Here is a 24,270-nt window from a genome sequence, read left to right on the forward strand (position 1 = left end):
ATCATTCTGTGATAAGCTTGTTTTCATCTGACATGGCGCTATACGATGTAGTACTATTGACAGGTGAAGTCTAATTCATTTCATGTAACTGGTGCGTAGCACTTCATTTCATGGGCATTGGACACTTTAATCAGGATACCGCTGGATGTTTGGGTGGCTTCGGTCAAGAACTGGGAAAGTTCTGGGCTCTCACCCACTTACTGACCAGCAAGTTAGGCTGCCCCAGTTTCAGGCCGGTGGAAGAAGACACGAGGTTCTGGGCTCAGAGACGGAGGACTGTTAGTCACAGCCAAAGCAGCAGCCGGAGGGCCAGCGTGCGGGCACTGGTTCCCCACCCGCAGTGCCCACGGGGTGACCACAGAGGCGACAGCTGCACACAGCAGGTCCAGCTCAAGGGAGGGCCTCTGACCGTGGGGGGACCCTGTGGGTGTAGGGCAGTTGGGACGCGAGCTGCCACTCCATTCTGGGATGACATCATCTCGTCCTTCGCGGTTCTTGCCTGTAAACACAGCTGCGAAACATGGTGGGTCAAGAGCAGTCCAGGCCTTCCGGTCCTGGCACAGCCAGCGAGGCTCAGAGGGGAACAGGAAGCCCTAGGAGGACTGTGTCTCCCGAAGCTTCCCAGCATTACCTCTTCAGATATGCACACAGTGCCACCAGTGCTCCCCTCACACAGGTCACAGAAACTGTTCTTTCTTTTTTTTTTTTAAGATTTATTTATTTGGTGGGGGGGGAGTGCGAGTGGGGGGAGGGGTAGAGGGAGAGGGAGACTCTCAAGCAGACTCCCCACTGAGCATGGAGCCTGATGTGGGGCTCGATCCCACGACCTTGAGATCACGACCCGAGCTGAAACCAAGAGTCGGACCCTCCACGGACGGCGCCACCAGTTGCCCCCAGAAGATCAGCTTCTTGGCATATTGTTTCAGCGGCGATTGCAGGAATTTGCAGCTCCCGGCAACGCACAGGGGTTTTCTTGCTTCTTCGTCCCCTGGCAAGCGCTCGGGTCATCACGCACTTTACTCTGTGCCCACCTGCGGGCTACGGCGCGGCCGTGCGGGTTATTTGAATGGCTCCTTGATTCCTGATGGGTTTGAACATCCGTTCTTTCCTTGTACGGCTGTTGCCGTACGGATCCTGCTGTCCCTCGTCCTTTCACTTTTGCCTGTTTTCGTGGATTTGCCTTTTTCTCGTGGATTTGTAGGCGTTCTTCGTCCATGCTGCATACTCATTCGTTGTCAGTTATACATAGTAAGAATATCGCTTCTCACCGCGTGGCTGTCTGTTCTCTACGCTTACAGGTTTTCGTTTTGGAGAGAAATTTTAAAGTTTTAAATGTGAAAAAAGAAATTACAAAAAATACACCCCACTTATAATAACATCAAAAAGAATAAAACAGTAGGGGAATAAGTTTAACCAAGGAGGTGAAAAATCTATGCTCTGAAAACTATAAGACTTTGATGAAAGAAATTGAAGAAGACAGGGGCACCTGGTGGCTCAGCCAGTTAAGTATCTGTCTTTGGCTTCGGTCATGATCCTGGGATCCTAGGATCGAGCCCCGCCTCGGGCTCCCTGCTCAGTGGGGGAGTCTGCTTGTCCCTCTGTCTCTGCCCCTGCTCATGTGCTCTCTCTCTGTGTCACCTATTCACTCTCTCAAATAAATAAATAAATAAAATCTTGGAAAAAAAAGACAGCGAAGAAGACATAAATAAATGGAAAGCTATCCCGTGTTCTTGGAGTGGAAGAATTAATATTGTTAATATATCCCTACTGCACAAAATGGCCTATAGATTGAATGCAATCCCTATCAAAATTCCAATGGCATTTTTCACAGAAATAGAAAAAACTATCCTCAAATTCACATGGAACCACAGAAGACCCCAAATTGCCAAAGCAACTTTGAGGAAGGACAAAGCTGGAGGCACAACGCTTCCTGATTTCAAACTGTATTAAACAGCCGTAGAGATCACAACAACATGGTACTGACATACAGATGGTCATGTGGACCCATGAACAGAGTAGAGAGCCCAGGAATAAATCCACACGGACACAGGCTCCTAATCTTTGACAAGGGTGCCAAGAACACATGATGGGGAAGGGACAGTCTTCAATAAATACTATTGGAAAACTGGATATCCATGTGCTGGAGAATGAAACTGGACCCCTACCACTCACAAAAAAATAACTTGAAATGGATTAAAGACTTCAGTGTAAGACCTCATGCCATAAGACTGCTAGAAAAAAACACAGGGACGAGGCTTCTTCTTTTTTAAAAATATTTTATTTATTTATTTGTCAGAGAGAGAGAGAGAGCACAAGCCAGGGGAGCAACAGACGGAGAGGGAGAAGCAGACTCCCTGCTGAGCAAATAGCCCAACACGGGGACTTGATCCCAGGACTCCGGGATCACGACCTGAGCTGAAGGCAGACGCTTAACCGACAGCACCACTCAGGTGCCCTTGGGGAAGAAGCTTCTTAACACGGGTCTGGGCAATGAGTTTTTGGGATTTGACACCAAAAGCAAAAGCAACAAAAGAAAAAAAAAGTAAACCAGTGGGACTATTTCACACTAAAAAACTTCTGCACGGCAAAGGAACCATCAACAAAATGAAAAGGCGATCTACAGAGCAGGAGGAAATATTTACAAAGTGTATATCTGATAAGAGGTTAATACCTGGTACGTTTATATAACACACTATGTGTGTTTACTTAGTAGTAAAAAGCAAACAAGAAAATAACCTGACTATAAAATGGGCAAAGGAACTGAATAGGTGTTTTTCCAATGGCCAACGGACACATGAGAAGACGCTCAACATCACTCATCATCAGGGAAATGCAAATCCAAACCACAATGACATGTCACCTCACGCCTATCAGAATGGCTGTCGTCAAAACAACAGGAGACCTCACATGTTGGCGGATGTGGAGAAAAGGGAACCCTTGGACACTTTTGTTGGGAATGTAAATTGATGCAGCCATTTTGGAAACAGCACGGAGATTCCGCAAGAAGTTAAAATAGGGCTTCCGTGATCCAGTAACCCCGCTTCCGGGTATTTATCCAAAGGACATAAAGTCACTATGTCAGAGTGACATCTGCACCCCACGCTCACTGCAGGATTATTCACAGTAGCCACGGCATGGGAATGACCTTAGCGTCTGTCAATGGATGAATGGATAAGGAAGATGTGGTGTATGTACAGTGGAATATTATGTGGCCTCAAAAAGGAAGTTCTGCCATTTGCAACAACATGGATGGACCTAGAAGACATCATGCTGAGTGAAATTAAGTCAGGCACAGAAAGGCAGATAATGCATGATCTTATTTACATGTGGAACTGAACAGTAGGAACTCACAGAAACAGAATGGAGTGGTGGTGACCGGGGCAGAGGGGAAGAGGGGCGGGGAGATATCCACAAAGGGTGCAAACCTTCCGTTATAAGATGAATGATTTAGAAGGATCTAATGTGCAGCATGGTGACAATAATGATAACGTATCGTATACTTGACATTTGCTGGAACAGTAGATTTTGTGTTCTTATCACACACACAGATGGTAAGTATGTGAGCTAACGGATATGTGAGTTAGCTAATTATTGCGATCATTTCACAATGCATACGTATACCAAATCGTTACGTTGTATGCCTTAAATATTTATAATTTTATTTGTAAATATATCTCGATGAAGCTGGGCAAAAGCTGTAAATAATAAAATTTATTTTTAATTTTTTGAATTTTGCTTTTCTGTCTTCTTTAAAAAAAAAAAACTTTTTCTTCTATAAATAAGGCCACAATAATTTTTCCTATTTTTCTTTTAAAAATATTAAAGTTTTACTTTTTACATTTAGGTGTCAAACACATTGGGAACGTACTCTTTTTTGTAGTGTGAGGTATGAATCTAATTTATTTTCACACACGTGGACACCAGTGGTCTCCTCACCATGAATTCCCCATGCAGGTGTCAGATACCCATTCTATCGTGCGTGCATCACTTTACCAGTCGCTCCGGCTCAAAGCCTCCCTCAGGGCCATCCTGAGTCCTGTACCTGAAGCCCACTCCATTCGCGAAGTCTGACAGCTCTATCTTGAAATGGAGCTCCTCGAGCCAGCCATTCCTCACCCAACACCAAACTGCCCCCACCTTCTGCTGGGTTACTCCATGGTCTCCCAGCCAGTCTCCTCCCTCATCTCTTGCCCCCCTACAGCTTCTTGTCCACATAGCAGCAGAGTTAGGTCTTTAAAAATATATTGATCATACCATTCCCAGCTTACACTGAGAATAAAATTCACAATCATACTGTGTCTGCAAGACTCCCCATGCCCTGGTTGTTGGCTGTCTCCTTATTTAGTCTCCTACCTCCTCTCCCCTCTCTGCTCCTTCTCCCTCTGTCTCTGTCTCTCTCGCATTATGTTGCAGGGGGGAGGTGGGTGCACCTCAGGGCCTTTGCACTTGCTATCTCTTCTGCCTGTCATTTCTCCCCTCCCCACCCCCCCAGGTAGGTGCACAGCTTGCTTTAACCTCATTCAGTTTTCTTTTCTTTTTTCAAGATGTATTTATTTATTTTAGAAAGAGAGTGAGTGTGGGGTGGGGAGGGGCAGAAGGAGAGGAAGAGAGAGAATCTTCAAAGCAAACTCCCCACCATGCGTGGAGCCGGACCCAGGGCTCAATCCCACGATCCATGAGCTCATGACATGAGCGGAAACCAAGAGTCAGATGCTCAACAGACTGTTTGCTTTCTCCTCCACGACTTTTTTTTTTTTTTAAGATTTGATTTTATTTATTCGACAGAGATAGAGACAGCCTGCGAGAGAGGGAACACAAGCAGGGGGAGTGGGAGAGGAAGAAGCAGGCTCATAGCGGAGGAGCCTGACGTGGGGCTCGATCCCAGAACGTCGGGATCACACCCTGAGCTGAAGGCAGACGCTTAACCGCTGTGCCACCCAGGCGCCCCTTCTCCACGACTTTTATTCCCCAGCTGGTTTATTGATTATCGTGCAGTATTGATATCCTTGTTTATACACTTTCTCAAGATTCTGTTCATTTATTTTTTTTTGGAAAGAGGCCAGGTATAAAGAGAATAAAGAAAAATGAAATAAATCGAATTCATTGTTTAAAAAATACTTCTAAAAAACTTTTTTTGTATCATAGATTTTAATGCTTTTATTGACATCATTGCCACATAGCATTATAGTAGTTGCAGGCGTACAATGTAATGATTTGATATTTATATATGTTGCAAATGGTCACCACAACATCATCTTCAAATTTCTTTCCTTTTCTTTCTTTCTTTCTTTCTTTCTTTCTTTCTTTCTTTCTTTCTTTCTTTCTTTCTTTCTTTCTTTCTTTCTTTCTTTCTTCCTTCCTTCCTTCCTTCCTTCCTTCCTTCCTTCCTTTTTTTTTTTTTTGTACCCCAAGAAGCTGCAAAGAGAGCAAGGAGGTTTTTAAATGGATTCAAAATAGCAACCCAGCCAACTTCAAAGGTTCAGTTTGAATAACCATTTTATATTGAATTAGTAAGTCAGGAAAAATGAGAGCCATTCATCTGGCAAGATTCAATTGCTAACTTTACAAAATGAGGACTTTATTTCAAAAATCCTACTTAAAAATCAAAATCCCATCCTGGTCCAATTCTTTTGTTTTTTTCTTCTTTCTTTTTTCCTCTTTTTTTTTTTTTTTTTTTTTGAGAGGGAGCAGGGGAGGAGGGGCAGAGGGAGACAGAGAGAGAGCATCCCAAGCAAATCCCCCACTGAGCATAGAGCCCAATGTGGGGCTCGATCTCACCACCCTGAGATCATGACCTGAGCCAAAATCAAGAGTCAGATGCTTAATCGACTGAGCCACCCAGGCGCCCCCGTCCCAGTCCATTTCATTGCATTTATTAGATTTATGTGCTAACTTATAGGAAGTGAGACTCACAGCTAGAACAGAAACTTCACAAAATAAGATGATAGTCTTTTGATACCAGGATGGATTCCATAAAACAAATAAGCAAACAAATATAATAATACCTAGCTCTAGGGCAGCTGGGAAAGGAACCCTCTGGAAAACGGGAGAGCTGGAATCTTATCCCAATCGGAACTGTTGGGAAGAGGGTTTTGAGTGATGGTCTAGTGACAGACAAACCTTGATGGTGACTTCGTTTTCCATATACTTGTGTGAACTGGAATCATTGGTGCCTTCCTGAAACCTTGGCTCTTGTCCTTGTAAAACCCGGATGTCGGCGGCAGACGGCGTCGTGCAGGTTCAGTAAGACGGTGTTCCAGAGCGCCCTGGCGTGGCACCAGGCTGCCAACAGTCCTCTGTGCCTGGCGGCTAGAAAGAAAAAATGAAAACCATCTTATACCAAAACGAATTCCAAATCCACCCGACATAAGTAGCGGACGGAAAGATCAATCCGTATTACGAACTGTCAGGACGGAGAAGGTTCTGTGGAGCGAACCCCAAGGGCAGATGCTGAGAAGCAGACGCGGGCGTGTGAGTACAACCTGGGGTGAAGTTTCCGTGGAATCTATTCCCCCCGAGAGGCAGGATGTCCTGATGCGTAAATGCCGTTTCCAGAACCCCAGCGCCTGGGTTCACCTGTTAGCATCACCGCCTTCTCGCTCTGGGACCCAGGACACGTTACTTTACCTCTGCGCCCCGACACAAAGGCAAATGCTAATAAAACCTACTTCTCAGGGTTGTGTGAAGACTCAACTAGTTAATGTTTGTAAAAAAAACCCAAAACTGCGAACAGTGGCTGGCATGAGCCAAGCAATAGAAAAACACACACCTATATGTAGATGGTCTGTTAGTACTTGTTATCAACAGGAATTTCAAAGGCAGAAAACGAAGTCGGTAGAATAGCTGGAATTCTTAGTGTTATGGGCCGAATTGCGTCCCCATGGAATTCATATGTTGACAGCCCCGTCCATGTTTGAACCTCGGAATGTAACCGTATTTGGAGATAGGGTCTTTAAAGATGAGATTAAGGCAAAATGAGGCCGTGTGGATGGGCGCTAATGCCATCTGACTGATGCCCTTATAAGAGGAGGAGGTCAGGACACAGAAGAAGACGGCGTCTCCCCGCCCGGGAGAGAGGCCTCAGGACAACCAGATCTCAGACTTCCAGCCTCCAACACTGGGAGGAATTCAGTTTCTGTCCGGGCCACGCGATCTGTGCTACTGCGTTCTGACTGCCCCAGCAAATTAACACACTTACTAAATAAAGAGCTCTTCTAATCAGACACAGAAGTAAATATTTTTTCCAATTGAAAAATGGGCCGGGGCACCTGGGTGGCTCAGTTGGTGAAGTGTCTGCCTTTGACTCAGGTTGTGATCTTGAGGTCCTGGAATTGAGTCCCAAGTGGGGCTCCCTGCTCAGCGGGGAGCCTGCTTCTCCCTCTCCCTCTGCTCCCCCCCCTTCCCTGAGGTCCTATTCTCAAATGAATACATAAGACATCTTTAAAAAAAAGGAAAGTGGGCCAAGTACATGAATAATTTACCAAAAAAAAAAAAAAAAGTGGCCAGCACACATAAAAAAACATGCCCCGCTTCGCCAGTAATCAACAACGGCCTCCTAGTTAGCACCTGGGACTGACCAAGATGGAAGGAAAGAGGCCCCCAGCGCGGCTGCTGTTGGGGGGAGTGGAGCTCTCAGTGCTCTGCCCTCGGCCTCGGCCACGGCCATAGCCACAGCCACGGCCTGACAGCCACTCAGCCCCGTGGAGGACGTGAGCAGAACCCCGGGCAGCACTGCAGGGCCTGCATGGACGTTCTGCGGGTTCTGACTCAGAGCCCCCCTTGGATGCAGGCGCGGGTCTCCAGGCCGGAGTCGGGAATGCCACCAGCGGGCTGGCTCAGGAGTGCAACTTCTCGATGACTTTCCTGAAGGTTGTTGGTGCCAACAACAGGCTTCGCGTGTTTAGGGCGGAAACCATCACCGCAGTCAAGGCGATGACATGTGCATGGCCCCCAAGTGACTCCTCATGGCTCTTTGTAGCCCCTCCATCCCCACCCCCGGCCCCCATCAGTCAGGGGTCTGGCTCCTGTCAAGACACGCTCGTTTTCCCATCCCAGAATCACATGTGAATGGAAGCATTCGGTGAGTCAGGACTCTAGTTGTCCCAGTGCTTCCACTCGGTGTAGGCAGGGGGACCCATCCCTGGGTTCCCGTGAATCAACAGTTCATCCCTCTGCTGGGAGACAGGGGGCAAGCAAGATGAGCCCCAGCATGTGCGGCCCGCTGCCTGAGTTTCCAGGCTGCGGTGCAGGGAGGGGGCGCATAGGCAGGGCGCAGTAGGCTATCTGGGCTGGGGGCAGAGGTGAGGGCCTGGGGGTCCCAGCAGCTGGCGTTCGCAGGGGCCCCGCAGAGGAGAGAGGCCCAGAGAGGCCCTCCGCACATCGGCGGAGGGGAAATTCCTCAAGGCCAGGCCGAGAGCAGCCGAGCGGGTCAGAGCCGCGCCCGGTGCCCACACGGGCCGGAACGGACAACCTCATGGTCGCGAGGCCTCATGCGCCACATTCGCATGTCTTCAAAGCAAGAGTCAAGTGGCTCAAAGTCTTTCCAAGGAGCTCACTGCATCCCAGAACAAAGCTCATGAATTTTTATAGAAATATGAAAATATCCAGCCTTCAACAAGGTAAAATTCACAAACCAGTATTTAGCAGGGAGCGGGTATGCAAAGCAGTGGAGAAATGTGACCGGCATGAGGAGGAAAATCAAACAGTGCAGGCCGATGCGGAGCGGACAGACGCTGGGATTCGCAGGTGTGAACCAAAGGTCTTATTATGACTGGATTTCTAGATAGTCAAGAAGTGAAGTAGAGACATGGCAGATACGTTTAAAAAAACCAACCATTCAGGGACGCCTATGGGTGGCTCAGTCGGCTGGGAGTCCGACTCTTGGTTTGGGCTCAGGTCTTGATCTCGGGGTTGTGGGATCGAGCCCCGTGTGAGGTTCCTCACTCAGGGCAGCGTCTGCCTGATATTCTCTCTCTCCCTCTGCTCCTCCCTCCACTTGTGCACGCACGTGCGTGCACACGCTCTCTCTCTCTCAAATAAATAAATAAATCTTAAAAAAAAAACAACCAGTCAAACTTCTAGAGATGGAAACTATAAAGTGTGAGATAAACTGCGTGTGTGTATATATATAAATATATATGCTGGGTGGGATTCAGGGAAGATGGGACACTGGGAAAGGAAAGATTAGCAAACTTGAGGATGTAGATAATTTAAAATATTTGAAAAGAAACACAGAGAGAAAAAAAGATGTTTTAAGGGAAAAGGACACCAGTGAGCTGTGGGACAACGTCAGGGGGCCTGACAAGTGGTTGAGGCCAGTGAAGGGGGGGGTGTCAGGAAAACATGTGAAGAAACATCCCCAGATTTTCCAGTTTTCATGGAAGCTGTACATTCCTAGACCCAGCGAGGCTGAGCATCACAGACACGAAGAAAACCACCCCGAGCACGTCGGACCCCAATTGCTCAAAACCAGCGATAAAGAGAAAACCTTGAAAGTGGTCTGAGAGAAAGGACACTCTGTACGGAGGAACGAGGATAAGGACAAAGTGAGAAAAGCTGTAGGCGCTGCAAGGAGAGGCAGGTGAGCCACGGCCACAGGATGTGACTTCAGTCCCCACATCCTGACCGACACCAGTGGAACTACAGACAGCCAGCAGGTGCACCAGCCTCCAACAGCACCGTCAGCCAGCCCTGCCTCCAGGAGCTCTGCCACAGAGAGCTCTCTCGGCGACAAAGGGAACACGCTCCCTGTGACATCTGACCACGTTTGGGGCCACAGAACGAGTCTCAGAATTGTCAAGGGATTCGAGCCACATGAAGTATGTTCTCCGACACAACAGAGTAACGTTAGAAATCAGTTACGTAAGGACATCTGGAAAATCCCAATACACACAGACTAAAACACACACACTTCTAAATGATCGATGGGGGTCACAGAAGAAGCCAAAGGGAAATGAGAAAGTATTCTGAACTAAATGACAATGAAAACACAGCCTGTAACAGCCGGTGGGGTGCGTTATCCTTTGAGAGAGAACCGAGCGCCAAATGTGTGTAACGGGAAAGAAGAAACGTCTCCAACCAGTGACCTCGGCTTCTGTCTGAAGAAGGACAGGAAGAACCACTCAAACCTAATGCCAGCAGGAGAAAGAGAATACTAAAGATCGGGACAGAAATCAGTGCCTTGAGCAGAGAAAGGCAATGAAACTGAAGCAGGTCCTTTGAGACCAGATGACCCCCGCTGGGCTGAGGAGAAGGGAAACCAGGCTCCTGTGAGCCACAGCATCACAGAACTCATCTTCTCCCGATCGCCCTACCCCTGGACTCTCGTTTATCATTCTGGACACACAGGAAGTACACACAGGGCTGGAGGAGGAGCTCCAGGAGTCACCAGCAAGTGAAGAGACTCAGAGAAATGTCAGATGGGACGGTGGGGGTGGGGCAATGCCAGGTGGAGATGGGGGCATCATCAAAAAATGTAGTTTACAGTTGGGTGGAATGAGGAAAGGATTTCTCTTACAAATAATAAAGCCAATTCTGTTCTTTGATGTGCCAAGGTCTTCGACCTAAGACATCAGTTTCCGGTAAACTTAAATCTGGAGTAGGGACAAGGGCACCGGAAATGCAATCGTATCACTGGTACGTGGGTCAGTGCCTTAAAAGTTCCTCTTTCACGGCATCTCACAGACTTCTCAGTCCCGTTTGTGCTGGCCTCTCCCCGAGACTGCCGTCCCTGTGCCTGGGACCCGGACCTCCTGCTGACCTCAGAGGCACCTCCGATCTTGAACCAGACCCACCTGGAATGAAGGCAAGACTATTTATCTTGGAAGGACTTTTGCCCACAGAACAAACTGGTGACCGTTATCTTTTTAAACATGAGCTGAGCTCACAAGTTGTTCTACTAGTCATTCAATCAGAACATTTGTCCCATGGAGAATCTCAACGGTCTTTGAAAATACACTCTCAGAGCCTTAACTTCTCTGGTCTAAAGCGTGAATGAAGTACAGCATTGGCCCTGCCCAGCACCACGAGGATTTCCATTTGCTTCTTAGGTGAGGGGCGCAAACATGGGTCCAGAAGTAGAAGAAATTAGACCGTGCGGACAGATGTCCCACCAGAAAGCCCGCCGGCTGCGTGGCCCGTCAAGTGGCCGACCTAGAGCAGAGACAGCATTTAGCGGTGCGTGTGGACAGCAAACTTGCACGTTCCTGGGTGACTCGCTTTCCTTCGTCCCTTTCACTCCGGGGTATTGATGCTGTTGGGATGCCGGGGAGCCTTCGTGGCGGAAACGTGCTGCTTGGTAAGGAGCAAGCTGCCCGTTCGCTGAGCTCTTGTCAGGGAGGGTGGTTCTTGCTTTGGGCGGAGCTCCTGTATCTCTCGGGCTTGGCCGATGCCCCGATCTTTCTTCTACCCACACTTCCTGCCGGCGTTCTCTCTGCAGGTATCTGGTTACTGACACAAACATATGACCCTGATCCCAAATAATTCCGAGGTTTGAGCTTTCAAGAGGGACTCTCCAGGTTCCACCATGGTGTAGGGCCTAGCACGGGGCTGGATCTCATTCGGCCAAACTCAGAGCACTCCAGATGGCCACCCCTGGAGGATCGCAGATGCCTCCGTGCTCTGGAACTTTCACCCTGGAAAGATAATTGAGGGAAAGGATAAACCCCAGGCTGGGCTGGAGGAAGGAGGTGCCAGGAAGCAGCGTGGGTTGTGATGCGCATTTCTGATCGGGGCTGCTCTCTTGTCTGCTAGAGAAAGCATTACATTTTTTTTTTAAGATTTTATTTATTTATTCGACAGAGATAGAGACAGCCAGCGAGAGAGGGAACACAAGCAGGGGGAGTGGGAGAGGAAGAAGCAGGCTCATAGCAGAGGAGCCTGATGTGGGGCTCGATCCCATAACGCCGGGATCACGCCCTGAGCCGAAGGCAGACGCCCAACCGCTGTGCCACCCAGGCGCCGCGAGAAAGCATTACATTTTTTATTAATTATAAAGTGTCATTTCCATCATGTTAGTTTTGCATGTTATAACAACCTTAAATTATTTTTAAACTGATTTTTTTTTTAACTTTGAGAGATTGTAGGTACAGGTGCAGTTATAAAAACTCGTACGGAGAGCCCACGAACACTTTACCTGTCTTTCCTCAGCGGTAACCTCTCACGCAAGCACAGGACCATCTCAACTTGGACGTTACATCTGATATGGTCAAGATACAGAACATTCCATCCCCAGGGTCCCTCCTGCTGCCTTATTCTAGCTGTGCCTCTCTCCCTCCTGCTCCAGAATCTGCGGTCCAGCTATAATGTTGCCACTTCAAGCGTGTTATATAAACACGATCGTATACTACGTAACCCGAGCTTGGCGCTTGCAGTCAGCATCACTCCTGGAGACTCACCCTGGTTGCTGCTCGCACGGATACGCTGTTCCTTTTCCGTGCTGCGTAATGTGGCACGGACGAAGGCCCTACAGTTCAGCTGTTCGGTCAGTGACAGATATCAGGGAGGTTTCCCTGCTTAGGGGTATTACAAGGAAGCTAGGAACGTGCATGCACAGGGTTTTGTGACTACTAGTCTCCATTTCTCTGGGATAAATGTATCATTTCTGGTACCATCCCCGGATCCTAAGTTTTCGTGTTTCATTTTATGAGAAGTGGCCTGTTCCGCAAAGGGGCTGTACCATTTTACATCCCCGCCTGCAACGGATGAGAGAGCTGCTCTCTGCACGCGCGCCCCGTTTCGTGTCACCACTTTTACTCGAGCCGTTGTCATGGGTGCGGGTGACGCCTCACTGGTCGCACCCTGCATCTCCCTGGTGGCTGCTGGGGCTCACATCTTCTCGGAAGTTTCTGGACGTTCTCTTCAGTGAAATGTCCACTCATGTTTTGGTCCGTTTTCTACCTGGATTATTTGTAATTTATTGCTGAGTTCCGAGAGTTCTTCATATGTTCTAGAAACTAGTCCTTTGTCGAACGTGTAGTCCGTTTACCCTTTTCCCAGGGGGGCTTGCAGAGCACAGCTTCTCATTTCGATCTTTGGACTGTGCTGATTTGCTTCTTTGGTTCTTTTTTCAAAAATGCTGTGGTTCTACATTTTTCATTTGCGTCCCTGCTCTGTTTGGAGTTAATTTTTTTCTAAGGTGTGAGGGCAAGTTGCACTATTTTTCTCTCTTTCTTGCGGCCGTCCGTCCGATCGCGCCAGCATCACTGTTGGAAAGGCTGGTCTTCCTCCACTGAATTGTTTTGCACTTCTGTCCAAAACTGGTTGGGCCTGTTTGCGTGGCTCTATTTCTGGATTCTCTGCTCTGTCCCATGACCTCTGGGTCCATCGCTTTGCCCCACCTCACCGTCCTGACCACGGCCGCGACCCGGCTCGCCGTCCCTCTCCTCTGACTCAGCATTCAAGAAACCAGCCACGTCTGAGGATTAGAAACGTTGTCGTCACAGCTTTGGGAACAAAACCTGCTCACCGTCTGCAGGGCACTGGGCACGCTAAGGTCGTTGAATGGTCTGCTCACGCTCCTGAAATTTGATGATCCAGTTTCCCTGCTGCTTGCCTGACAACAGGGCCAGGAAGACGGTGAAAAGGAAATGCAGTAGTTATGAATGTGCCCGTGGCCAGCACAGATCTCTGGAAAACAACTGAGCTCTGCTCACCGCACAGAAAGCCTTCCTAAGGCCTCTACGTTTCTGAGACCAAAGGCTAGTATTCTCGCGCTCTTCAGCCCGTTCCAGACAATCCACAGCAGTGGAAGATGTCGGGAAGAGGATGGCCAGTCCTAGACCGGGGGTCCCCAGTCGCAGAGACTTCCACAGCTTCCTTCTACAAGCACTCTAATTCTGCAGACCCGGTCCAGTACATTCTCACCCCGGGGCAGTGAGTGGGGACATTCTTGGGTCTGGTACGCCCACAGTGCCTGCTGTAGTTCAGACCCCTTCTCTTCCATCCGAGAGAGACTTGGGGATGTCAGAGAGGGAGTATGGGGTCTGGCTCTAGCTTCTGCTCCTCCTCTCCCCTTGGTCCCACTTCCAATTACTTGCCTCACCCCTTGACGTCATGATGCAGGATGAGCTCCTCAGGACACATCGCCAGATGCAGCATCCCCTGTGAACCACTGCGCCAGGGTCTATCCTGGCTAGACACTTCCATCCAAGCCGCTGGGGGTGGGGTCAGCCCTTTACTAAAGGTGTGGTACACAGACACCCATGGTTTCAGGGGGAGGCTCAATCGTGTGCCTATATATTTTTTTTAAGATTTACTTATTTACTTTAAAGAAAGAGAGAGTGCTGGGGACAGGGGGACAGAGGCAGAGGGAGAGAGAAGCAGACTCCCTGCTGAGTGTGGAGCTCGACGTGGGGCTCGAGCTCACGACCCTGAGATCATGACCTGAGCTGAACTCAAGAGTCGAACGCTCCACTGAGCCACCCAAGTGCCCCACTGTGCTCCTAGTTTAAAATGCCATTTCAAGTGGCAAAAAAGAATTCATTTTTGGTTATTACCTAAGCTTTTTCAGGGTCCAAGAACTCAGATGATTCATTTCTTCTGTAGTTTTTATGATGATCAACAGACCCTAATGCACAAACACCTGTCCTATGAAATCCTCCCCACAGGAGGCTCGACATGGAGGAAAAAGTAGACAGTTCGTGAAATTTGTGTTTTACCTTTATCACCTTAGTGGAATGAACTTCCTCAAAAAGTTGAAATTAATTGAGATGATATAGTCCTTGTCTTCAAATAGCTACAGTTGCTCAAAGGTATTTGTGATGGGTCCCCCACACAAAGACGCTGAGGTGCCACCCCAGTGCCTGCCGACGCGACCTCACTCTGCAGATGGACACATCAAGATGAGATCCCATGGGGGGGGCCTAACCCCAGGTGACCACATCCTTACCAGACACACAGACATGTGCACGGGGAGACGCCAGGAAAACTGGAACGGGGGGGGGGGGGTTTCCCAAGCCGACGAGCAGGGGAGGGGGAAGGGAGGCCTGGCCCAGACCCATCCCTCGCACCTTCAGAGGGCGCAAGGCCCAGCGGCACCCCACCTCGGATCCCGGGGCTCCCGTGCCGTGACAGCCGCCCCAGCAAACAAATGTAATATTTGGCTTATTATTTTGGACATAACTGTAGTTTGAAAGACTCTCAGCTAAAACAGAACCTTCTTCGGAAGGAAGCCAGCTGATAGCGCCGTTCAGTCTTTAGGAATTCAGCTTTCTTGGCTCCGGCTATGAGATAATTTGGCTCGAGTAAATAAATTATGTTTTCACAGTCACACAGAAGTCCTGGTTTCTATCCATCGCGTCTCAAGTGCTACCCCAGCACACATCCAAATAGAAAAGGGATTAACAACAATATTTCAGCGTTGCCGGAGCTCGGTCTGCCAGGAAGGAATGAATCAACTCCGACAAGAGCGCTCGGTCTTGTGAAGTTATCATGGGCAGACTTAAATACAATCCCGAAAGCAGAGGAAATTTATCTCTGAAGATTGTCTTCTTGAATATTTCTGTCTGGTTCTTGCTACTTCTGATATATTATGCATTTGTAAATCACATCTGAATAGTTCTCTTAAATTTAATTAGCTTTTCTTGTGATGTCCACGGAAGAGAAAAATTCCAAGGTACACTTAGGCGTGAAGAGAAGTTTATAAAAAAACAACAAGAACCATCACAGCTAATCACACCCGCGGCTGACTCTAGCATGTTGTCATCTTGCCGTGGGGCTTTTCACTTATTATTTTTTTTAAGCCATCTCTACGGCTAGCGTGGGGCTCGAACCCACAACCCCGAGATCAAGAGTCGCATGTTCCACCGATGGAGCCGGCTGGGCACCCCAAATCTTTTCATTTGGAAATCATCTCGAACGAACAAGAAAAGTTGCAAGAATAGTTCACTTGAGCGCTCCTATACCTCGTCTTGGAATCATGTATTAACGTTCTGCCCTATTTACTTCATCATCCCTCTTTCTACCCATATACATATTCTAGTAGCTTCTTGTGGCCAATCATGGATATGTGTTCACTGAGCACCGGGTTCTGTAGAAAGCACTGAGAGAAGAGGGTGAGACACAGCTCACGGGCAGACCAGCAGGGATGCTGGGTCGGTTCAGTCAAATCCGGAACCAATGTCCTGCTTACCTAGCGAGTGACTTTTGGGAGTTATGGGGGAGTGCATTCTTCCCAGGAAACCTCATGTAATTCATTAATTTATTTGTTTAAAAGATTTTATTATTTATTGGAGAAAGCAAGTACAAGCAGGGGAGTGGCAGAGGGAGAGGGAGAAGCAGACTCCTCGCTGAGCAGGGAGCCCTATGTGGGATTCAATCTCAGGACCCCGGGATCATGACCTGAGCTGAAGGCAGACACTTCACCAACTGAGCCACCCAGGCGCCCCTCATATTAATTTTTTTTATTGTCTTTTTAAAAGATTTTATTTTTAAATCACCTCTACACCCGTGTGGGGCTCAGACTCACAGAGAGCAAGAGCCATGTGCTCCACCGACCGAGCCAGCCTGGCACCCCAAGACCTCATCGTAATCCAGCGTCTGCATCATGAACAGCCCCTCGCAGCCTGCCACGAAGAGCCACACCATGCTGCCGACCCATGTGGGCACCAGAGTTGTTCAGAACTTTTCCCCCAATTCTGAGACTTGTATTTTCCAAGTTCCAGGAATACTGTCTTCTCGGGGGACACAGACATCACTGGACCCCCACCCCCGGCCCCTGGAACTGTGCCCACCACCGTACTTGGTGAATGAATGCAAAGCCAGGTTGAATGATTATAGGAGCCTGGTGCTGGGAGAGCCTCCTTCAGAGGGGAGGACACTGAGGTTCAGGATGTTCAGTCACTACCTAGGCCCACCCACCAGCCAGCCAGCGCTTAAAACCCAATCTCACTCAGCAGGTGCTCAAGCCCCGGTCCCACCTGCCTCTCCGGGGCGACCATACTTCCTGCGTTCCAGGCCGAGTGCGTATTTCCTTAAACAAACTCTTCATCACCTGTTATCTTCTCAAGGATTCCAGTTTCGTGTGTTCATGAGTCCAGAAAGCTGGGTTTATGGAGCCCAATGAGGACCATGAAATGTCCAGGATATGAGCGGGGGAGCTCAGCAAATTTCCTGGACGGGTTTCCCTGGCATTTGTAGGCTGTCCACGTTAAGGAAAGTCAAGTCTTCTAAATATCTTTTAAGGTCGCCCACAAACTGGCAAAGTTAAGGGAAGAAGTGGGACGAAAATCCACCCTTTCGATGGCCCCCTGTGTTCTGGTGGTCACTGACTCACGGGGCGCACGCACGAACCTCTCCGAAAGCAGACGCCGTGGGTGCTCGTGCCCCCCTCCTCCGCAAACCACGTCCACAGCAGTGGAAAGTGAGCCACGAGTCCTCCACGGCTACACCAAATACCCAGCTTTCCTCTGGGCAGGTGAGCGCTAAGGAACGACACTTCTTGTAAGAAAAGGCCCAAAACCGCTCAGGCAGACTGTAACCTGAGGTCAGGCTGTTCCCGACCTTCTGGATGTTTCTGCCTGACTCAGCCATGTTCATAAAAGCAAAGCCAGAGGAAAATCGGCAGGAAAAACCCCTCTGGCATCACTAAGCTGCATCGAAGTCTCAATGGCCTGGCCGCTCCCACAGAGCAGCGGGTCCTAGGAGGGTGGTGATGGGGCCGGGGCATCAGGACGAATTTGGGGCCAGGTCCTCTGGCTCAGCAAGGGGCACGCACTGGAGGGCAGCTCTCCCGGGTGGGATGGACACAGCCGAGCAGAGAGCGTGCCGAGGCACCTGCGACTGCCAAGCGGGCGAGGACGAGCGTGCAGAGGCGGCAGCCCCGCGGCGTGTCACTGCACTGAGTCACTTCGAAAAGACAAAGAACAATGTGATTTGTAGGTGGCTCGCATAGCTCCAGGCATCGAACCCTTCCAGTTTGTAACGATACGAATCTTAATTATTAATGGCTAAGATGAAAGACAGCTGCCCTGAAGTTAGGAAATTCAAACGGGTTGTTGGCTCAGATCACAGCATACAAAAGAGGGTCTGTCCCGGGATGTCCAGCCCCCCCCCCCCCCCCCCGCCGGTCTGTTCCAAGGCCAAGCACTTTCTGGTTCCGTTCTGCGTGGGGTCAGCGGGTCGCGGTGCAGGAATTGCCATCCACAGGCACCCCCACACCCCTGGGGGCGTCGAGTGCGATTGTCCTCGAACTTCAGGAAACTGGTCTGAACGGCACAAGCTGTGTCCCATCTGAGGACCCACCATAGGCTGCGCTGTGAGTACGGAGCCCTGGCGAACACTGGCGACCGCGCCCTAAGTGTGACTGTGGGCTGTTAGATCTATAAACTCGGGCAGCGCTTCCAGGACGAGAGCAGTAAATCCCATAAAAGTGCTCCGGTGGGACTTCTGAAGCAACAATCTCCCCTCGTCCCTGACTCCGTGGGAAGGTCTTGGACATGGCACTGTGACACGTAGCCCTGACTTGACATACTGTCTTATTTTTTGAATTACTTCAATTAAGAGTGTGTTTTAAAAATCAGAAATGGACGTTGCATTTCATCAAGTGCAGTCATGGAGTAAATCAAGTGACAGCCTCTGCCATTTCTTGGTGAAGGTCACTATCTGTTTCCTGATATTCAAACATTTCTTTGGTGTGAAACTCATAAATGATCATGGCGTATTATTCTTCTAATCTGAGGCTGAATTCCAATTGCAGTTGTTTTTGTTTGTTTTGTTTTTTAGAGAGAGAAAGAGAGGGCATGAGCAGGGGAGGAGGGGCAGAGGGACATAGAATGCTAAGTGGACTCCACGCTCGACATGGAACCTGACATGGGGGCTCAGCCTCACAACCCTGAAATCATGACCTGAGCTGAAATCAAGAGTCCATTGTTCAACAGACTGAGCCAGCCAGGTGCCCTAGCAAGATTACGTTCCTTTTTTTTTTTTTTTAAGATTTTATATATTTATTTGAGAGAGGGAGAGAGACAGCATGAGAGAGGGGAGAATCAGAAGGAGAAGTAGACTCCCCGATGAACAGGAAGCCTGACGCGGGACTCAATCCGGGGACTTCGGGATCATGACCTGAGCCGACGGCAGATGCTTCACTGACTGAGTCCCCCAAGTGCCCAAGATTACATTCTTAATAAAGATCATAACCTCCAATCATGATGTTCTTCTGAGAAAATGCTAAATTCCCAAAGTCCTGTTTTACGATTTCTAGTTACCTGCTTCTGGGGAATCAGGATCCGTATGCACTGGGCATCGTGTTGGAAGGCAGCCTCACCACTATGTTCACTGGGACCCCACCAGCTCCAGGAGGAGGGACAGGAAGTTGCTCTCTCCACACAGGGCCTGTGGCCCGGTGTGAAGACCACAGAGCTGCAAGCTTCCCACCCTCCTTCTATGGGGAGAAGGGGTTCCACATTTTGGGGCAGAGCGTGGTTCCCTGAAATCCTTGGTTTCATTGATAGGGATCATTCATTTTTACAAGGTTTTATCAATTAAGGTATTCTGGTATCAAAATCAGTAAGACTGGCATGTGGTTGTTTCGTCTTTTTAAATTAGAGATATTGCTGTCCGGTTTTGATATCGACATGTTACATAGATCCATAGAAGCGCATCTGGAAGCTTTCTCTGTCTCTGCGCTCTGCAACAGTTCAAAGAACGTTTTGAACTTACGTGAGCCGACGTGCCTTTGGAAGGGTGGTCTTCACATGCTGCTTGAGGATTCTGTCTGGCTCGAGTTAGCTGGTGCATGAGGAGTACTGAGGGCTGTTCTCGCATTCCAAATATTTTGTAATTCACTGAATTTCCTTAATTTTTGCTTTCTCATTTTTATTCTGTGCATTTATTGTATTTTTCCATCGTATTTAGCTAGACGTTAGCTAAGAATTTATCTATTTAATTGTTGTTAAAAGATTCAGCTCAGGCTATTTTTTGCTGAGTTAATTAAATTGCATTTTCATCTTTACAAATTCCTTCCTTCTGCTTTGCTTAGTTTGTGCGTGCATGGATATGTGTATGTGTACATGTGTGCGTGCCTGTGTACGGATGTGTGTATGTGTGCATATGTGTGTGCCTGCATACGTGTGCACGTGTGCATATGTGCGTGCCTGTATACGGATGTGTGTATGTGTGCATGTGTGCATATGTGCGTGCCTGTGTAAGGATGTGTGTATCTGTGCACACGTGCATGTGTGTGTGCCTGCGTACGGATGTGTGTATGTGTGCATATGTGTGTGCCTGTCTACAGATGTGTGTGTGTGCACGTGTGCATGTGTGCGTGCCTGTGTAAGGATGTGTGTATCTGTGCACACGTGCATGTGTGTGTGCCTGTGTACGGATGTGTGTATGTGTGCATATGTGTGTGCCTGTCTACAGATGTGTGTATGTGTGCACGTGTGCATGTGTGCGTGCCTGTGTACGGATGTGTGTATCTGTGCACGTGTGCACGTGTGTGTGCCTGTGTACGGATGTGTGTATCTGTGCACGTGTGCACGTGTGCGTGCCTGTGTACGGATGTGTGTATCTATGCACTGTGTCCACGTGTGCGTGCCTCTGTACAGATGTGTATCTATGCACATGTGCATATGTGCGTGCCTGTGTACAGATGTGTGTATGTGTGCACGTGTTTATATGTGTGTATCTGTACGGATGTGTGTATCTGTGCACGTGTGCATGTGTGCAGCCTGTGTACGGATGTGTGTATGTGTGCACGTGTGCATGTCTGTGTACGGATGTGTGTATCTGTGCATGTGTGCATGTGTGCATGCCTGCGTACGGATGTGTGTATCTGTGCACGTGTGCATATGTGCGCATCTGTATGGATGTGTATCTGTGCACATGTGCATGTGTGCATGCCTGTGTACGGATGTATGTGTGCATGTGTGCATGTGTGCGTGCCTGTGTACGGATGTGTGTATCTGTGCACGTGTGCATGTGTGCATGCCTGCATACAGTTGTATCTGTGCATGTGTGCGTGCCTGCGTACAGATGTGTGTATCTGTGCACGTGTGCATGTGTGCGTGCATGTGTATGGATACGTGTACGTGTGCATGTGTGCATGCTTGTGCATGTGCACATTTTCCTTATGATTTCAATCGACGAGTTATTTATTTTACTTTCATTCATTGCTGCTCCATAACAGAGACCCTACTCTCCTCTGAGCACAAAGTTAGCGGTACGCAGGGTCCTTTGTTTTCACCCTAGAATCTAGAAATAATAGCATTAACCTCATGGTATGAATGAATACAAATGCACAGAATCATCTTTCTTCTGAAATTTTATATTGAATTCTTCCATTAATTTATGCTACAAAGAAGTAAGGGGCACCTGTACTTTTTAAAATAGATTCTCTTCTAAGTTCCCTACACAACCGGACGTCATATTTCCCATTCTGTAACAATTATGTTTTCTTATCATTTGCCCAATTTCCTAATGACATGCACACTTAAATAGCTTTCTTACAATGTAAATAATAATTAGTAAACACCCTTTAAATAATTTTAGTTATTTGGAAGTGACTTGATTTTTGGGGGGTAGGGAAGGTATTGAGATGTAAGATTCTCTTGTTTTTTACTCTAGTTACTTTATGAAGATTTGTCCTTGTTTTAACAGATTTGAATCCATTTCTTCCCTGGGTTACAATTACTCTTTAAACATATAGATCTATATCTTTAGTTCAGGAAAGTTTTTGTAAATTATATCTTTAAATATTTTTTTTTTCTGTTCAAACTTTCCTCTCCGGGGGGTGGAGGGAGACGCTAATGACATATGTCCTTTCTGTGCCTCATGCATATTCTTCTTTGTCTGACTTCTATTTTTTTTTGTCTGATTGTCCCTAAAATCAATTCTAATTGTGTTTTTTTTAAATCTCATTTTGCAGAGCGTTCTCAAACTTGCCATCCGTGTCCTTCACTCTCTTTTCTGTGAATCTGTTCCTTTTTTCTTTTGCTCAGCCTCTGTTTCTGGTGTCTGTTCCTTTTCTTTCCTCGACTCTGTCAACCCTCCTTTGAGCTTTTATTCCACGTTTTAGCTCTGTCAGCTTGGCGCTCTTATTTCAGAGAGGTAACTTTTCCATGCATTTAGTCTTGCGTGCGGAGAACACCTTGCCTACAATCTCACCTGTGTGAGGCAATCCTTTGCGGACCTGGTCTTCAGCTCCTCCCCTTCCGGTCATCTTCAACGACTGCTTTCTAGGGCAGCATGTCTCATCATCCCATAGTGACTTGTGTTTGTTATGACCATCCACTTCTGCACAAAGGGGTCCATCTCACTGTGGCCAGGGAGCACGCCCCTGCCGCTGGGCTGTGTGATGGTGGCCAGTCTGGGCGCCACGGTGTCTCTCTGGATCTCAGGGAGCCCCTGAGAACACACGTCACGCTGGAGCCCAGCGCTCATCTGCCTTCTCACCGTGTACCTACCACAGTGTGGGCATCTGGGTGTCTCCAGGCCTGTGGGCCACCAACAGCCCCTCTGCTCGCTACACCAACAGACGGTTTCTGTAACAGACGGCTTTCCTTCAGCCCCGTGTCCCCAACACTCATGCTGCAGGGGATTCCTTTAGCTCTGTCATGTTGTAGTATCTTTTCTTCCAAACCAGGGGCTTTTTCTTCCCCCCCCCCCATGTGTGCTGTTGAGAATGGAATAAGTCTGTGTACTCTGGGAAGTGGCAGGATCCTCTCTCCCATTGGTCTAATTTTCTCTGTAGTGGCCGCCATTTTGGGGATTCTCAGTCCTGTTCTGGAGCATGGATATTTCCTGGTGTCTGGGAGGATGGAATTCCCATTTCTGGTTCTCCCTATCTCTGTTGATCCCAGCTGGAGTCAGAGGTCAGGGAGTACAGAGATATTTCTGCCACCATCATAAGCTGGGGTCACAAGATACATTTTCCACGATTTAGCACTTCTTCAGTTCTGACCAGAGCCCCTTCCCACCAGCTCCCTACCCCGAGGGAACATTTGTGCAAATGCACCTCATGATATGAAACAGCGACCAGGTCATACCTCCCTTAGAACTTAAAAAACATCTTGCTAAAAAGAAGAACGATAAAAATAATTTCTCATTTGCTTACCCCGGTGGCTTGTTAGGCAGAAACGCCCACTGAGGGATGGCCTTCTGCCCCGGCCTCTCCAGCACCGAATCGCTGCTCTGGGAGAGGACGTTGTGGGCTGCCGGACAAACCATGTATCTTCCACAAAAGTTCATCTAGCAGATCGGAAACTTCATCCAGGTAGTAATTCTGAAGCGAAGAAAAGCAGATTAGTGAATGCCTTCAAGAAATGAATTTCTTGGGGCACCTGGGTGGCACAGCGGTTAAGCGTCTGCCTTCGGCTCAGGGCGTGATCCCGGCGTTGTGGGATCGAGCCCCACATCAGGCTCCTCTGCTGTGAGCCTGCTTCTTCCTCTCCCACTCCCCCTGCTTGTGTTCCCTCTCTTGCTGGCTGTCTCTATCTCTGTTAAATAAATAAATAAAAATCTTTATAAAAAAAAAAAAAAGAAATGAATTTCTTTCTTTTCCCCTCGTCTTCAGAAGCATCTCGTGGTACTGACTCTCGATGGCATTGTGCTTTGTGAGAAAGCTCACTGGAGTCAGAGACCCGGGTGCTAGGCCTGAGCCCTCAACCTCAGTTCCCTGACGCCCCAGGTCACACACACATATACACACTCGTCCCTGATGCCCCGGGTCGGACGCAGCTAAGTGTCAGTGTTCAGAACGCCTATATGAGGATTATCACATGAATGTAAAGGCATTAAGGGGTGGTGCAATACATGATAAAGAGTGAAGCCCTATGAAAACGCCCAAGATCACAACTGCACATGATCGGGTTCGGAACTGTGCTCAGTGACACGGAAGTACCGGTCGTGGAGAAGAGCTGGGCATTCAGTGTGCAAATACCTGCTTTGTTTGCTCGCTATCACATCGCGGGGACGAGGCTCAAATGCTGTGCCTACATCCCCATGTTTCGGGAGAAGTCTGGCACTGGTGGCAGAAACCAAAAGCAAACGGCCTCTGTGTAGGGACAGAGTGGGGTGTGTGTGTGTTGCGGGGTTGGAAATCATAAAGTGGGTCTTTCTAACCTCACAGGGTCATCCAAGGATATCATGAGTTAAGGGAAGAGAACGTGCTTGGTAATCTGCTAAGTGCTTTAGAATTTCCACTGGAAATGCCACGGCTCTGCGATGACAGGGGGCACAGAATCCCACCGTGCTTTAATAACCGGAAGTGAGGTTCTCCAATGAAAGCATCCTACGAACGAGCCATCGTGCTCACTAAGCCAAGACCCACAGCTT

At 48.5% G+C, this 24,270-nt stretch overlaps 1 protein-coding gene across 1 annotated transcript in view; it reads right to left on the bottom strand.

The window, feature by feature from the left end:
• Positions 1 to 16,203: 16,203 nt before the first annotated feature.
• The window catches only part of PKD1L1 (polycystin 1 like 1, transient receptor potential channel interacting), a 95,798-nt gene continuing 87,731 nt past the window's right edge, over positions 16,204 to 24,270 (bottom strand). Inside the window, exons 52-53 of the mRNA XM_087860643.1 lie at positions 23,051 to 23,218; positions 16,204 to 17,844 (exon numbers count right to left, since the gene is read on the bottom strand). Coding sequence (XP_087716769.1) covers positions 23,063 to 23,218 — 156 coding nt within the window. The 3' untranslated portion in view covers positions 16,204 to 17,844; positions 23,051 to 23,062. The remainder of the gene's footprint in view (positions 17,845 to 23,050; positions 23,219 to 24,270) is intronic.

Source organism: Ursus americanus, chromosome 3 (genome assembly GCF_024610735.1).
Source record: "Ursus americanus isolate L20-20 chromosome 3, mUrsAme1.1.p, whole genome shotgun sequence".
Lineage (NCBI taxonomy): Eukaryota > Metazoa > Chordata > Mammalia > Carnivora > Ursidae > Ursus > Ursus americanus.